The sequence below is a fragment of the Astatotilapia calliptera genome, chromosome 14 (genome assembly GCF_900246225.1).
Source record: "Astatotilapia calliptera chromosome 14, fAstCal1.2, whole genome shotgun sequence".
In the NCBI taxonomy this organism is placed as follows: Eukaryota; Metazoa; Chordata; class Actinopteri; order Cichliformes; family Cichlidae; genus Astatotilapia; species Astatotilapia calliptera.
In genome coordinates this window covers 12,550,439-12,567,606 of record NC_039315.1, presented here as the reverse complement: position 1 = coordinate 12,567,606, position 17,168 = coordinate 12,550,439, and the positions used below count along the sequence as shown (strand labels likewise).

Sequence of the window (17,168 nt, the reverse complement as noted above, 5' to 3'; positions counted from 1 at the left end):
CAGTGAGATAAAAGCTTTGAAACTGCATTTGGACTAACATGAAGGAAAATAAACTTTTCAAGAAGCAAAACTGATTTGGAGAAAATAAGGAAAAAAGGACATTTGAAGGTCTTCTTTTGGTGTGCAGTCAAAATACAATAGTTGATAATAAACGGTGTCTCTTTAATGATTAATAAATCCTTAACTAATGCAGCAGTAGCAAATTGGGCATTCACATGTTGTGAAATTCCTACTGACTGATGCTTTTTCTTTGTATTTCATAATTAGCCTATGCAATTACAGATGTTGGCAATCCGTTAATGGTTGTGTAGTTAATGAATTTTAGTTTAGATTCTCTACAGCCTTTTTATGTACCATGATTACAGTCAAAGGGAAATGTCAATTCCTTACAAGTAAGGTTGCAAAATATGGTGATGACTTAATATGTACAACTCACAATAGTAAGACATAACTATCACAATATCCTAGTCCCAAGCATTTTTCTATTTTATTTTTATAATTATTATTTGTGTTATCAGTCCAGAGTTAAAATATATTCTGTTTGCTATCAAATAAGACTGGCAAAGCAGAAAATCCTTGCGCATAGCAAGCTGCAAAATAAATCAATTATTTGAATTCAGTAAAATTAATTTGTAATAACTGGCCAACAACCATCTTTCCCTAAAGCAATGTAAAACTAAAAGAAACCCTTAAAGTTATTAATTACAATTGCTTATAAAGGGTACCTTGTTATGTATCTTACCGTAGGGGGGGAACACCGATATAAAAAAAATACACTAAACAGCTCTGCATTTCACACTTTTACTTGCTTTACCATATTTTGAAACAATCTTATATATGCTATATTTCAACTTAAATTTTTCATTGTTATGATTATTTGCAGCTGTTCCCCTGCTTCCCGTTGATACCCACGCACTAGTTACAGGAGGTGCTTTATTCCGGCTCTGCGGAGTAATTCAAGTGTGTGAAAAGGCTCCGCTTGTCAGTCAGACTTTGAACTGTGCACTGGCGCTCATCGCTGCTAATCTCTGACCGCTGCTTGTCATCAACAACGCTGCCGCTGACACTTATTCCCGACGAGCTCAGTTCTGTAGATTAGGATGAACAGTCGCTAACAGGGGCAGGAAACCCGAGGGCAATACCGTAGGGACCGAGCGGAGATTAAACGTTAGCTACACCGTTTAACGTTCACGTTACTCGGGAGTTGCGATGGTCCAGACAAGGGATATTTTTTTAGCCTTGCTTCTCGTGAGCTGTACAGGTAAGGAAAAAAATCTCACATTTGAATCAAAGTCATCGCTTTTAAGACAGACGTGTTTTTGTTGGTGTTTTGCCATGAATCCCCTTCTATTTCCACCCTTAAAAAAAAAAAGTGACCAGGACCGCAGGCATCTCCTCGCCACCTCCGCCCGCAGGCACTCATTTAGCAGGTGCGACGGTAACGGCACTGCGACTGCTGCTAATTAGCCTACTGACGAGCTGTTTATTTATTTTCTCTTATAAGTAAAAACAGTTTAAAGCTGCCAGCTGCTAATGTGTTACACACTCCCATACATTCAGAGGGGGAGCTTCACTTTGCGTGACCAGCCTGCTCGCTGACTTCGCATAATTGTACATTGAATAAAATATGACACCGAAGAAGAGCCTTTAAATTTATATTGGAGTGGATAGGAGCAGCATGGGAAAAGGGATTTGCAGGGGTGGCATGCATTTCTCTGCATTTGTAGTCGTGTTGATGTGGGCCGTTCTCTTAGCTTGGATGGGACGTGTTTGTTGTTGATGGGGAGTGATGCTGGGCTCTCTGTGTTTGTAGACACACACACACAGAACGGGATACGCACTGAATCACGGGCTTCTGGGTTGAGTCACGGCATCTCAGGTAAAGGTATAATCTGCATAAAAAAATAAAACGCATTTTGGCAGGTACCTCTTCATGTGTACAGGTGCGATGGTAGCATTGAGAAGACGATGATGACTGGATGAAGTGCATGGGCAGTCTGTGAGGGACAGTGTTTGGTCTCTCTGGCACACTGATGCATAGCAAGCACAACTTCTACTCTGAATCATCTGTTATGTAATCTGATGCCACGATAAAGGCTTTGAAATGAGATCCTCTAAGTTGGTAAAATGTGTCGTTATGTAAGTGTAATTGAGGGAGTTTTGTGTGAAATTACATTTTAATAACATCTGCCCGCCCCCCCTTTTTATTAACCTTAGTGATTTCACACGTGAGGTGCTTATGTATGAAGTAGTACTCTTAGCTACCTTCACAGGGGCTCAGGATTTTCGTGGGATAGCCTTTTAATCCTTTATGTGCAATCCAGTATGTGCAGGGGTGTTCCTCCATCAGGAGAGGAAAACGCAGAGGGAGTGGAGCTCTCCCTGCTCTGTAATGGTAAACTCTCTTGCAGTATTACAAAATATTAGGTAAAATAATAATAAGACCTCGATTGCTGGATTAAATTTTCTCTTGTAGAACCATTTGAAGTAGGAGGAAGTAGCAGTAGGAGGAGGTAGTATTTTTATGATGTAATGGAGCAAGTATTTATGTTAACCTCTTAGCATATTTGATTTCAGTAGTTGAGGTGAATGTAGACTTGTGGACTTCCTCTTGGCTCTGTTTTTGACTTTAGAAAACCTATTTCATAACAGGAGAGTTCAGCCAATCACACATCCTTTTCATACCTCATCGGGAGAAACAACAAATTCCATTTTGGTGGTGTAGTGGGTTAAACAGAGGTCCTTTCACCCACGAGAGCTGCGTTTAGATCTCCATCATTGTGTGAAAATCATAATTACAGTAATTTTGGTCAGTATTAAACTCACAATTACCTAACACAGTTGGACAGATTTTGTAAAAGCAGTGTATTGGAAAAAAAACTTTTCTTTTATTGAAGTTGATTGCTTAAAACTTATTATAATTATGTGAGATTTATCTGTCATTCCATTTTCTTCTGCTTCGGGGGCTGTCCGAGCTTTCATAGTGGAAGCAGCATGGTATACCCTGGACCAGGGGTGCCCAATCCCGGTCCTCGAGAGCTACCGTCCTGCAGCTTTTAGATGCATCCTTGTTCCCACACACCTGAATCAAATGAATGGCTTGTTATCAGGCCTTTGCCAAACATGATGGCATGCTGAAGAGATCAAACCATTTGATTCAGCTGTGTTGGAGTAGGGATGCATCTAAAAGCTGCAGGATAGTAGCTCTCGAGGACCGGGATTGGGCACCCCTGCCCTGGACAGTTCGCCAGTCTATCACAAGACAAAACTGACTAACTATATATATAAATGTGAAATTAACCAAATCTGCCACTCTCTCATGGGGAGTAAATTTTGACTGAGAGGCCATATTGATTGAAGGGGCTGTGCTGAAAGGCAAAGTAAGGAAGCACAATAATTGTATAGTAATTGTTGAAAGCCAAAAATTAAACTTAATTGCACAGTCCTAGTCGCAGTGCTAGTGAAGTAAAAAGTCAGTGTTTTTAAAAAAAAATTTGTATAGGGCTGCTCGATTATGGCAAAAATGATAATCACGATTATTTTCACTGAAATTGAGATCTTGATTATTTGACGATATTTATTTAACCCTTACGACCTACTATAGAACCAAGTCCGCCAGAGCTTATATTATTTTTTTTACATGTTGTAGTGCCATTTGTGGGAGCATTTCAAGTTGCTATACAACTATTATAGCCCATATTTTAATAATATGTATGCGTTAAGTCCATAGTAACTACATTAATTGCAAAAAAGTGCAATAAACTACAAAAAAATTAAATCATTTTTGTTTTGTTTTTTACATATATTTCTACTTGGAGAAATTTAAGAGGTTTATCCCTCAAAACTTTAAATACAAAAAAGTTGCAAAAAATAGTTTCCCACCACACGAAAATAATTTTGAGTGTCTTTATAGTTTTATTTTGGAGATACACCAATTTTTATATACTGCAGGAAAAACGAAAAAACAATCCTATGATGCAAATTTGCAAAGAAAACAGCAGGTGCATCAAAATAAACTATTTCCAGCAGTGCAATTCGAGTTCTAAGCATCCCAGCAACTATTCAGAAAAGTCAAACATGACTTATAAAACACCAGTATAGGCTTTTAAGGCCTACAAGTAAAAAACTACATTTTCCGCGAAAATGACGTCACTTCTGGTTTTGGGCAGGAAATGGCGGACATGCGCGATAATTCGCACTGACGTCTGTTTCACTGTGGGAAGTGTTAGGAACAGCTGATCGGATCGGCAAAGCCTGTTTCTGGAATATTATGTTTTTGTTCCTGCAAGCGCTTTTTATGCAATTTTTGCAAAGCTTTATGTGGAAGGAAACCGTGACCGAGGACAAGCTGATGTCATAAGATGTAAGTACAACTCCTCTGGTTTCATATGCAAAAAAAAATTATTGTGCTAGCTTACAGGGCTCAGGGTTCTTCAGGGATTTAAAAATAGTTACACAAAACTGAGCGTGCAGCTCTGACCGGCTTTAAAGGGTTAACAATAACAATGTATTGAATAATGACTTTATAAAATAATAGAAAATAGTGTGCAACACCACTGAAGTTTTTTTTTTTTTTTAAACTCTCTTTTCAACCAACAGCAGTCACTCTCCTCTCCAAATAACTTCTGCTTAGCTTTCCGAGCTTCCCTCGGGTCCTCTTAATCAGCGGTCTCCACCCTTTTTTGCGCCACGGACCGGTTTATGCCCGACAATATTTTCACGGACCGGCCTTTAAGGTGTCGCGGATAAATGAGGGAGGGGCTAATAATCGGCTCAGTCATTTTTAATGATCGTTGAAAGCCCAGATCGTAATCGTGATTAAAATTCGATTAATTGAGCAGCCCTAAATTTGTATGTCCTTACCTTTGCTAGTGTTTTTCTGATGGGAGGAGCTTAGAACCATCCACAGAATAAAACAATGGAAGTAGATTCGGGGTGTGAAAAATGAAACAGACACAGACGTGCCTTAAACCTATATTTTTTTAAATGGCTACCAGTGGGTGGTTGCGCTTGCAAACACTTGCAATCCTATTCACGTTTCATCATAAGCACATTGCACAAGAGCTGTCCCCCTGTATCAGACAACTCCTTTCTTTGGCACAAGAGAAAATCTAATCCAGTGGTCAGTTTCCTGTTATTTTACCTACAATTGTCTAATATATGCAAGAACGTTGCAATTACAGAGCACGCAGGGCTCCAGTCATTCTGTTTTTCTCTTATGATGGAGGAACACCCTTGCACATACTGGATTGCACATAAAGCGTTAAAAGGCTTTCCCACAAAAATCCTGAGCCCATGTGAGGGTAGCTAAGACTACTTCTTCTTGACATGACCTTCGACACTCTACTCACATAGTCATTGTTTACATACAGATTATCTTTTTTTTTTGTGCTGTACCAAAAAGCTCCTTGTGATTGCTTTGTTCAGCAGCAGATTGCTGCAGTCAACTGTAGTTTGTATAGAACATGTTGGTTTGCCTGCAAACACTCACCAGTTACTACCCAAGTGCTGTTAAACTTGAATGAACTTCAAGAAATGAAGAATGTTCATCTTCAAAGTAAAAGTTGTGCCTCAGTGCTGCAATCAACACGTTTCAAAAGTCACATCATATACTTTTAAGGCTAGTGTTTGTAGACAATTCCCCGTCTTCCACACAAACTACAGTTAACTGCAGCAATCTGCTAGCAAACCGGTTGGGTAATACATAGTTCTACCTTGTGACTGATGGCCTTCAGATGAGCACCAATTGGTCTCTAGGCCTGTGTGACTGAGAGTTTACTCACTTGACCCTGAAGCGTCACACATCCAAAATAGAAAACAAGTTATTGTCACATGGTTAGACAAGGAAAGACCTCATAAATAATTAAAGCAGCTTGAGATCCAACAGACTTCAGTAAAAGTCTGGAAAATGTCCCTAGACTTAACTTCCGTACAAACTTTACTGCTGGGTTTCTGGTCCCATTAACTCATTTTGGATCATTTTCAATGAAAAATATTCCAAAGACTTAATCATGCTATCTTTCACAAGAAGGATTATCCAGGCTATTCTCATTGACTAATGACTTAGCCAATGACTGTGCAGTTCCATAGTCTGATCCGCCCACTTCGAAACTCCAGCACGGTGAAGATGAATATGTGCATCTCAAGGCTTAACAAACCAATGGGTGATGCCACAGGCGCTTCACCCATCTTTTATACTGTCTGCGCTTAGAACAGAGGGGAAACAAGAGCAATCCTTTTTTTATTTTATTTTTCAAATTTCTGCATAGTGTATTTTAGTAAGTTAGACACAGATGTATTGCTTATTATATAGCATAATAAATCATAGGCGCCCGTGAGTAACTTCAGAAAATCAGAGTAATGAAATGATAGTGTTAGATGAACTAAAAAAAGTTCTTAACATTTTAATAACATGTGCATAATTAAAGCAGCTTTAAACTCTGGAAGTGTCTCTTCTGCTTGATGGAGAATATTTGTTTTTGTATTATTCAGTCTAGCCAAGGCTGATAAAATAATATTTGAGATCATATAATGGTTAATCTAGAGGTTAAGTTTTGGCAATTAAACAAATGTATTGATGTTACAGATTGCTTAAGGTTGCAACAAAAAAGGGGTTAATTTATGATTTAACTAGTTTAGTTACAAAAAGACGTGGGTGGGTGAGCTTTAAGTATGTTGAGACAGCCTAAGTCTCTGCCATTTGGAGGAGAAAGACTATGCGGGTACGCTTCTTATTGAGGTTTCTCATGTGATGCTCGCTGTCACTGGGTGAAATCGACTGAAAAGGAGTGCACCAAAAACCTCCTAGTGATTGCTTTTTTTGCTAGCAGATTCCAATGGTTGCCTGTGGTTTTTCATGTTTGTTTGCAAATACTAACCATTAGCCGAGCTACTCTAGTCACTTCAAAGTGAATGTTGTGGCTTTTATGTTGGCTGCCATGCTGAGGGAAAACTTATGCCTTTAAGGTGTCGCACTTTTCACAGTTTCACTAGAGCTTGTAGAGTAGCTGTACAGTGTTCCTATCAAAGTTTCTATCTTCCATGTACACTAGGACTACAGCAATATTCTAAGGACCAAAGAAATCACTACGAGATTTTCGCCAGTCAGTTGGGAAATACTTCTTTCACTGACTGAGGGGTAGACCTTTGTGGTAATCACCTGATGCTACATTGTCACCACTGTCCAAAATAGTGAAGAAGTTGTCACATGTCTGCAAAACATCAGTAGGATGCTGGCAAGATGAATTCCTGTGTGATCTTGTGAATCCTGCAAGAATTTAATTATCATGCAATGTAAGGTTTATATTAACAGTGATGGGTTGAAACTTACCTCATGTGCATATTATTAAAGTAAATAATTGTGATTCTGCTGCCTGGAATTTGATTTTATTTGGAAAATAAACTTGTCAGACTTGGACAAACTATGTAATATTGATATTGTTTCTAAAAACCTTTCCCTCAAACATCTTTGGCATTTTTCATTGCGTAAATATTTTGGCCTCATTTTAAGGTAATTTATGTCAGCCCAGCCAACTAATTGGTTAGATGGACAATTTGGGGTTTGGTTTTGGTTCTGGTTCAGCTCCTGATGCTACGCTGGTAATTCACATTCAACATAGAGTTATGCACAACAGTGGATAATGTAGAGTTATTAAAGCTACGTTAAGTATGGATATAACAGTTACAGGGTACATGTTTTTCACTTCTTATTTTCCACTTCATTGCACTGATAATCATGGTCTATATTCAGTGTATCTGAGTGTAAACTGTCATAACTTCATGATTTATGACTCATAAACTAGTCACATTCTCACATAACTCATATGGCATCACCGAAGCAAAATATTTTTTACATTTCTTTCATTAAAGTATAAAAAAAAGGTACTTTAAAATAGCACTTTTGAACTTCGAGCATGTAAATCAAAGAAAATCTTAATCTTTTTACAGATGATTATATGGTGTAGTTGCAGTATTAGTGACTGAACTGAGATTGAGGAAGGATTAACCCTCTTTCTATATCTCTTTCCCACTCCTGATGGCTGCATGCTCAATGGGCCCGTTGAGCTGCTTGACATGATTATTAATTGATCCTCTTTGAACTGATAACTGGGATATGGAATCATTTCAGAAAATGAAACATAGCCTCGGAACTTAAAGTGAGAGAATTTAAGGAGAATTGGGCAAGATAAGAAATGACTTCCCAGTGTCCTCAATGTGTGAAACTGATGAATGAAGTGCAGTTCTGCAGTTTGACCCTGCAGTTTGGATCCTTTGACTATGCAAATGTGCCTCTCTGGTTTACAGCAGGATTGTTTCACTTAGCTTGTGTTACATCATCAGTCAGATCATGTGGAAATCATGACATTGCTCCATGCGGCACCATACAAAGCAAGATGGAAGCATAGACGACTCTAGGCTGACTAACAAAAGCTCCAGACTTCTGACTTAGCTTCATGAGGGAAAAAATCCAATAGTTCCATCTTAATAAAGCCAGTAGATTGTGGCACATTGTGTACTGGCAGCACTGTTTGCCATATTGAGATTTTATTTGGGACGTCCACTAAAATAGATTTCCCTCCCCCAAAACACACACTACAGTCACCTACGTGACTACAACCAATCATTTTACAAAATTATATAACCCCACTGAGAACAGAGGCCTTAACAGTGTGTCTCTGGCCTAATACCGTTTGTATCTTGGTTCAGCATAGTCATACCTTGCACAAAGACGATAGTTCCATACAATCAGGACTCCAGCTTCTGTTTTTGTTATTGTTAAAGTTCTTTTTGATCTTGTCTGATATAATATTTAGAATTTCAAAATAATTGTCTTTAAATTGTTTGTGTTGCCAGCTAGCGTCAGTCATTTGTTGATGTTAAAAGGATGTTATTCAAGCTCAAATGAAAGATTATTTGGCAATTTTCTTTGGATAACTAAATTTAACAATTATCTAAATGTGTAATTTTGATAAATTCATCTTTTTTGTGGACATTATATAGGGTTTCTTGACTGCCCTATATAATGCCCCCAACATATTAAACCAAATGTCTTTGATTGACTGTGACCAGGATGGACAAGATTAGAAATGAGTATTTCAGAGGGACAGCACGGGTTGAGCAGTTTGTAAACAAAGTCAAAGAGGCAAGTTTGAGATGGTTTGGACATGTGCAGAGGAGGAATAGTGGATATATTGGAGGAAGGAGGTTGACTATGGAACTGCCAGGGAAAAGAAGGAAGTGCAAAGCATTGGTGTGACAGAAGACGATGCTAGGGATAGGGTGAGATGCAGGCATATGTCTGCTGTGGACCAGCCAAAAGACAAAGAAGATCAAAGCAAATGTATTTGTGTCCAGGGTTATCATTTATTAATTAAAACTGTAATAGGAATGCTAGTGTAATGTGTATCTGAAGACTTTACTAAACCTACTAAACCTTGGACTTCTAGTGTCAAGGCAATCTCTGCAAAATTGTGTTAAATGTTGGATTTGAAGGAAATCTGAGTAATCCAGCCAGCCACAGTGGATAAAAGGCTAAGCCCATATCTTATCACCTCCAGTTTCGGTTATTTTTGTTTTGTCTTATCAAATAACTTAACCTGCCATCATATGAGTGTCCACTGACAGTCTACTGCTAAGCTTTAGAGGATGTTTATTGAACCCGAATTTGTTTCGCTATGTAACAGATTATGGAGACAAACAACTACTGCACTGGGAACAGTTTCTGGGAGACAGTTGTCAGCTATTCATTTTTCAAGTGTTTTATTTGTTGAGACGTTCAATTTCAAAAATTTATTATGTTACTTTAACTGTTAAACAGTCCATGATGCCCGTTCCCTTACTCAGTAGCTCTGATACCTCTCACACATGATTTTTAACATTCTCATAGAATCTAAGGTTTTCACCCAGAATTAGGATGAAGCAGCAAGGGAGGGGGTGACTGTGTTTTTATTCAAGCCAGGACTGCTTGACTCTTTGGTGATGGGGACTGGATTAGACAGATCCAGGTCTGAGAGAGTTGAGGAGATTCAGTGCCTAAGGACGTTAAAAAAGATAGCATTACACGTGCATGTTACCCTGTGAGATACTGTAGGAGGAACATAAACATCCTTTCCTAAGGGTGTGCTCACAGAAGACTCACAGGCTGTGGGCTTAGTTTTTATTTATTTTTCTTTTTGAGTGATTAGCTTCTGCTGGGGTACAGATCTTACAGCATTCCTGGGAGTTTTGACTTAATATATCTGGGATTAATATTAATCAAATTTAATTTAAAAGTATGAAACAGGTTAAAGTAAACTGAACAGAGTGGCCTGGGAGGCAAGCTGGGTTTGCCTTGTTTTTAATGTATATGAGCAGGAAAAATCTGCTTCAGACACTGCTGAACATTAGAGTAACTTCAGATTGTTCCAGCTTCTCTCAGATATAGACATGCTAATATCTCAGCACTTGCATGAAATTAGGGCAATGTGTCCTTGTCATTCATTGAATTAACAGAACACAGTATCCCGGTGGACATGTAACCCTAAACTCACAAACCTTTAGGCATTATTCTCTCTTCTTTGAAGTTTTCCCTTTGTGGAATTTTCAAAATTTTGAGTATCAGTTATCTACTTGGAGTAGGCAAGTCAATTTAATGCTCTAATTCCATCCAATGTTTTAAGGGAGATATGTTATAATTAAATGTTTGCAAACAGTTAAGGTTGTCAGTGGGTATAATAGAACTGATCAAAACCACTAGTCCTGTTTTACCAGAGTTGACCAGTTCCACTTATCTATTTAAATACTTGATGCACTTTCAAAATGTGTCACCTTTTCTCTCCTGGCTATTCACCCTTAAATAAAGACTTATTTTGCCTTGCTTAGGATGATATGAAGTGAGTACCTGCTGGCTCTGTTTGGCCTTTCTGTGCCCTATTTGGCAGTTAGAGAAGCCAGGAGAGACAGCACTCCTGTGACCCAAACTAAATCATCACAGCCTCGTCTGTGGCCCATGTGGCCCCCTGAAATAAGAGATGGGCTTACAATCATGTCATGTCCGTGCTGGGAGGAACTGTGTCCCACTTTACATGAGATGCAGATGAGCCTCCTCAGCTTGAGCTTACAGAGTCTTATCAAGCTTACAGTATGTCTGATTTAAGAAAATGGGTGTCTCATCTTTCCATAATAAAGTAACATGCTGTTGGCTAGGATTTGGCTCTCAACTTCTTTTGTGTAGCGTGAAGGGAAGCAGTGTGTGCATCTTCTCATGCATCCATGCACATCGTGGTGCATTCATTACCGAAACACTGTAGGATGCATCACCATGCATAAAGCAGGGAAAATTTGGATTGCTATGCCCTAGGCTTTCTTTTGATTCAGTCACTAAAGTGTGTCACCCTCTCTAACATTATACTCCTCTACAGGGTTAGTCATTGCCTGGCAACTTAAAGATACCTCTGTTTCTCCCAGTCTTGACATGTGGTAATATAATTATGGAAAAAAAATCCATCATAGTGGTACCACTAGAGGTTTCTACTAGTGTGGAAAGATGAAAAATGTAGTCTTAACATTTAAAATCTTTTAAATACTGTAAAATTGTGCATTTCGTGTTTTTGATGTTTGACCATTTATATATATTAAAAAATGTCAAAGAATCTGCTACCTTAATCAGTGAAAGTTAGAGGGCTAATGGTCACCACCTGCTTGAAGGACTTGTGGAAAATTGTAAAGTAAGTTATCCAAGCCAGAGCTGCCCTGCTCAAGACAGAAAATCAACTTGCAATTGCTTTTCTGGGTGGCTGCTACACCCAGTTAGCTGGAGACAATGCAAAATCGTAAATGAAAAAAGACAAATTCGAGAGTAGATACAAAGAAATCACCATATTATTAGAGAATCAGAAGGCTAACACTTTATTCTCCAACCTACCCTGTGTTCTAAAGCTTTAATAGTAATAAAAAAAAGCTAGTGAGCCATTACAACTAGATTTTGAATGTCAACCAAAAGAACAAGACGAGATTGACATTTATGTGAAACTAGGTTACACGGAATTTGATTCTACTCTGAACAGGGCACACGCCTACTTCATCAATGTAAGACACTTTTTTTCCATTTTAAAGTTTTTCATTGACTTTTCTGTGCTAAAGATGAATCATGACCTGAAATGAGCCCCCTGTGTACCATGCAAAATAGGGCCCAAATTTAGACTTTTTCAGAAACTTTGACTCAAGGCCACTTTCCAGTTATTTACACTAATAGCAGTACTTCAAATAGCAGTTGAAGAACTAATCTTAGAACATATAGCTTAAGTTATGTATGTCTAATAGCTAGATCACTAATTCTTCTAAAGTGGAAGGATGCAACATCACCCACCCATACTCAGCTGGATCAGAGATCAGTTGCAGAGTAATTCTAAAGGGGCTCCATTGACTCAAAAATCTGTTGGTATTAATATAGATTAAATGTGCTGTAAGACAATTTACCTGTTATACCCAGTCATTTGTAGTAAAATATTGTATGTGGTGTTTTGTAATGAAATAATAAAGCAGATTTTCTTATCCCTCTGCATTTCATCATCAATAATAGTATACTTTCTGTATACCCTATTTTCAATCTTTATCTATATTTTTGTGCTTGTCTTAGTGTAGAAGCAAAATGATTAAAAAAAAAATCTATCACTGAACTAGTGCAGTGACACTCATTCAAAAAAGCTAATTAGATCACAGTAAGAAGGCTCTATCTCCAGGGGGGCATTAGCACCTATAGCTATATCTGATCCATTCAACATGCAGGATCCACTTTGAAATAATGACAGTGAGTTCACAGACAAGCATTACTCCCTAAACCTACAGAAAATAAACAGTCACAAAACTATACAGTGTTAAAACCCCGTTTTGCCACATGTAATGGTTTTACATGTGGCAGGGGTTATGTGATGTAATCCATACATGTGGAAAACCAAGCATGTTGATAATTTTTAATGTAATGATAAACAAATGACCCTTACAATTTGCATAAAAATCAATAACCTTGTATTCAAAAGTACTTTATGCATATTCTTAATCAGCTTTTTGTAGATTTATTAGCCTGTAGCCACAGGGATGAGTTAAATGTCATATTATTGTCAAGTTAATTATATTTTATGGGTAAATGTTTCAGTATTAGGATTTTAAGAGCATTAGAAGAGAGGAAAATTTAGAAAGTGATATCACTGGGGCTGGGAATTAACCTCATTTCATTCTCATTCATGCAGAGCAATCTTAAAATTATGTAATGGATATGCCCAAAGATAGAGAGAAACCTACATGGCAACATGGACCCTATTTTTAATTCTTAGCAGAACTTTTTTATCTCCTGGAACTGTAGGTGCACTGACGTGGTAAAAAAAAGTGTTCATTTTGATTCCAATATGTAATATTTACAGATAATTTCTGATCAGTTTGCTTGATTACTTCATTCTGATTGTATCATTGTGTGATAATTGGCTGTCTGCTTTATTTCTAGCTGTGCGAAAACCACTGTGGACTGTTTTGGCAATCCTCCTATTGAAATTTGAGCAGGATGAAGATTTTACACTGTACACTCTGAGATCTTAACGTCCACTTTGACCTTTTGTTATTTTGACACTGGATGCAAGCCCGTGGTCGTTGATCTCAATGAATAATGAATAACTGATGCTAAGAAAACTAGACCATGTCCTTGTATTTGCTTTCTTACTGCTTGCACTCTACTGCCATGCGTTTTCATATTTGTTCACCATTTGACAGACATTTCACTTCAATTTGAGGTGTTTAACTTCTAACTGAAATGCTTTCCACTGTATTTCCTCTAACAGGGAGTCGCAACAACCCTTTTTCCCCAACAGAGTAGCTTCACTAGGAGTGTGTAGCACATGAAGAGGTTCACTCTATTTACCACAGACCCCAACCATTTTCATTCACACTGTAACTAATCAAATGTAACCACAGAAGTTTGGGTGTGGAAGCAATTTTCTGAAGCTGTTGAAGGCCATTTTATTTTGTTTTTATTGGGAGCACTGGATTCCTGACATTAACTGGCAGTGTTATGGTCAGCTTAACAGAACACTTTGTGGAATTCCTAAACCTGGCACCCACACCCATTGGTTAGGAGGTGCAGCTGGAAAACTCAGTTGTCCATCTGAGTCAGAGACCACTGGAGTGCTACAATGACAGGGTGCAGGTGATGGATGGGATGTGATCTGAAATGCTGAAGGCTGTTTAGATATCGTTGGGGTCTCTAGGACCAGTACACCATCACATCTCCATGTCTGTGTTGTTGTTAGTCCACCACGTTATTGGAGTTGAGTCCAAAACCCTGTTTTACTGTGATGGAGATTGACGTCACTTGCGTTAAGAGGAACAACTCCTAATTAAGAACTCGCTGTTGAAGGCTGTAATTATACTGATAGTCTGTTCCTGCAAAAAATAATATTGTGTGTTTTTTCCGGAAAGGCAGAGAGCTACATATAGTCATAGATTTTTTTTTTCCATTCATTGATCTTGCGTGCTGTGTTAAAACACTTAGGCATAGTGGCAAAGTCGTATAATGGTAGGGTAAACTCCGCACACATAATGTTCTGCCAGTAATTCCACATCAGTCTTCTGGCTGTGGACATTGATATGGATGCCTTGGGATAGTGAGTCTGACATTTATTGACAAACCTAGGAAAAAACTAAGAATCTCAACATAGCTCTGGAAATTCCATCATTATATTTTTTGCAATAAAACTATCAAACTAAAAGTCGAATTTCACATTAATAGATAGATATGCAGCTCTTGTAAATATTTGGTGCCCTAAAAAGTGCTGATGACTCATAACTCATGAAATTTCACTTTAAATCTTGACAAATAGCTTTTTATGTTTTGAACATTACTGATCAAGCAGTGACATTAAACTGTCTGAGTACTAACCCATCAAGAAACACTTGGTAGTATTTGTTTAGTGCTGGTTCACTGATATCATTTTAAAGTATCATTGCTCAAAAACTAAATGGAAAAAAAAAAAGCCATTACACTTCATCATTTTCTTCATTTAATATAAATTAATCATAAAAAACGAGCTGTAGATAAAGAGTAGTTGACGAATTAGAAAACAGTTCTTCACCCCAGAAACAATTGATATGATAAATCCTATATAGAATTATTAAATAATTAAAATATGTCCTCTGTATTACTTTATTGATGGGGAATAGTTTTATTGTTATTAGTGGTGCTTCTAAATATCCAGAATCCAAACAATGATACCTAGTTACAGCAGAAAAGAGTAGTTAAAAAAATCAACCAGTAGTCAATAAAGCTTACCACTTGATTTATCCAAGTAATGTTTGATACTAAAATGCAGTATCCAAATAGAATTTGTATAATACAGAGCTTTCTTTGAACCTAACTTTTTTTCTATTTTTAATGCCGTGCTGTGAGCTTGGCATCTTGTCTTGCTTGTCTGTCTTGCTCTGTTTTACCCTGTCTCTCACACTGCTCCCTAAAGGATCCCTACTCAGTATGACTCATTGACTTCCACTGGCTGAAAGCTGTCTTGCTCTCTTTGCCAGCAGAAGCCGGATGTGTCATGAACCCCATCGTGCATCTTTTCCATAGATGCCACAGCAGATGAAAATTGCTCTGAAGCAAATAATCTCACAACACCAGTCACGGTGACCAAGCCAGTGTGGGGGTGGGTCATCTATGCGTCCTTAATATGTTTGAAACTGGGAGTAAAACATGAAAACCGCCAATAAGAACCATTGCCATCTTCCCAAGATTATCTTTATAGTTTTAGTATTGTATTTAATGCTACTGTCCTTTTGGTTGTGATTATAAAGCTTCAGTATAGAGCAGCTCAAAACAAGGGTTGTGCTCAAATGTTAACAGTCCCTTAAAATGGTGTTGATTTACTTAACCCAAACCCTGTTAGATTTTTATGGTGGTGTATTCCTCAGAGCATATCTTTGTCAAGCTAAATGCATTTTAAACCAATGGGAGACTGGCACAACAAACAAATCAGAACATGTTTTATTTTTCACATTTGCATTTCTTATTAATGAACCATTATTGCAGTGAATAATAATCTAAAAAAAAAAAAGTAAAAAGAAAGCACATGTCTTATGAGGCTGCATGTATGCTGTTAGCAAACAGTAATGATCCCCTGTATCCTCAGTGGCATACTAGTGACTTGAGTGCATATTCCCAGTGGAGATTCCTTCACAACACCCACCATTAGTGGAAAGAGGAATATGCCCGTGAAGGACTTTTCTCTACCTTATGACAGCACATGGCTGCTTTCTCTGCATGAGTGGCTGCAATAACAGTTAAAACACATTTTGACTGAACAGGGTCAGGGCTCTGTTTCACTAGTAGTGCTGCCACCATGCTGAAACATTAAGTATTATTGACATCAGCTGCTGTGAGATTCAGAACACTGGTGTGAGTGAACCATATTGGTAAAGATGTGCATACAGTTGTTTGTGTGCATTAGGTTTATTGATGTGAAGAGGCTGAGTCAAATAAAAGTGCCCCTGTCATTTTTTTGTATTATGACCTTGAGTATTATGTTGCAATACTTAAACTATTCAGAGTTGGTCTTTCATTTCAATTTACTGGACCTTTAGGCACTGTATTTGTTGGCATTCAATATAAAAGTACTTTTAAAAGTTTATGCTGATTCCTTGATCCAGCTGTCCAGGTATTCATATGAGCAAAAAAGTGGTTTTAGTCATATATTCTGAGGATCTTTCTTAAACAATGATGTAACAGTTACATCAGTTAATGCCTATCACAGAACATAGCAATGGCTATGTACAGTAGGGCTGCCACGATTAGTCGACTAGTCGCGATTACCATCGACGACTAATTTAATAGTCGAGGCATCGTTTGAAGCTTTGTAAGATCCCAAAAGACGCAGGAATGAGTAGTTGGATTTAAGAGTGTAATAACAGACTGAAACAGAAGATGGCAGCACTGCATGTACAAGGATGCCAGCTGCCGTTAAACCCCAAAGAAGAAGAAGCAGTGTCCCAGAATTCATAGCGCAGCCCAGCTCAGTTTCCAACAATGGCGGCAGCTAGTTGGTTTTAATATTACTCTTATTATTCTTTATGGGTCACAAAATAAACTTTTAACATATTTTCAGGCGCGAATGTAGCTGTGTAAACCTCAAATATCTGCTCAGTTTATCAAG

The 17,168-nt window shown here is 38.0% G+C and overlaps 1 protein-coding gene across 15 annotated transcripts in view; it reads left to right on the top strand.

The window, feature by feature from the left end:
• The first annotated feature begins 943 nt into the window (after window positions 1–943).
• Window positions 944–17,168, top strand: part of ncam1b (neural cell adhesion molecule 1b) — a 79,269-nt gene continuing 63,044 nt past the window's right edge. For 9 of the 15 annotated variants that reach the window (XM_026193432.1, XM_026193423.1, XM_026193421.1 and 6 more), the window contains exons 1-2: window positions 945–1,261; window positions 1,814–1,879. In XM_026193432.1, the coding sequence (XP_026049217.1) occupies window positions 1,210–1,261; window positions 1,814–1,879 (118 nt within the window). In that variant the 5' untranslated portion in view covers window positions 945–1,209. Of the gene's footprint in view, window positions 1,262–1,813; window positions 1,880–17,168 lie in introns of all 15 variants that reach the window. The other 6 variants (XM_026193420.1, XM_026193417.1, XM_026193425.1 and 3 more) reach the window with 3 other exon arrangements.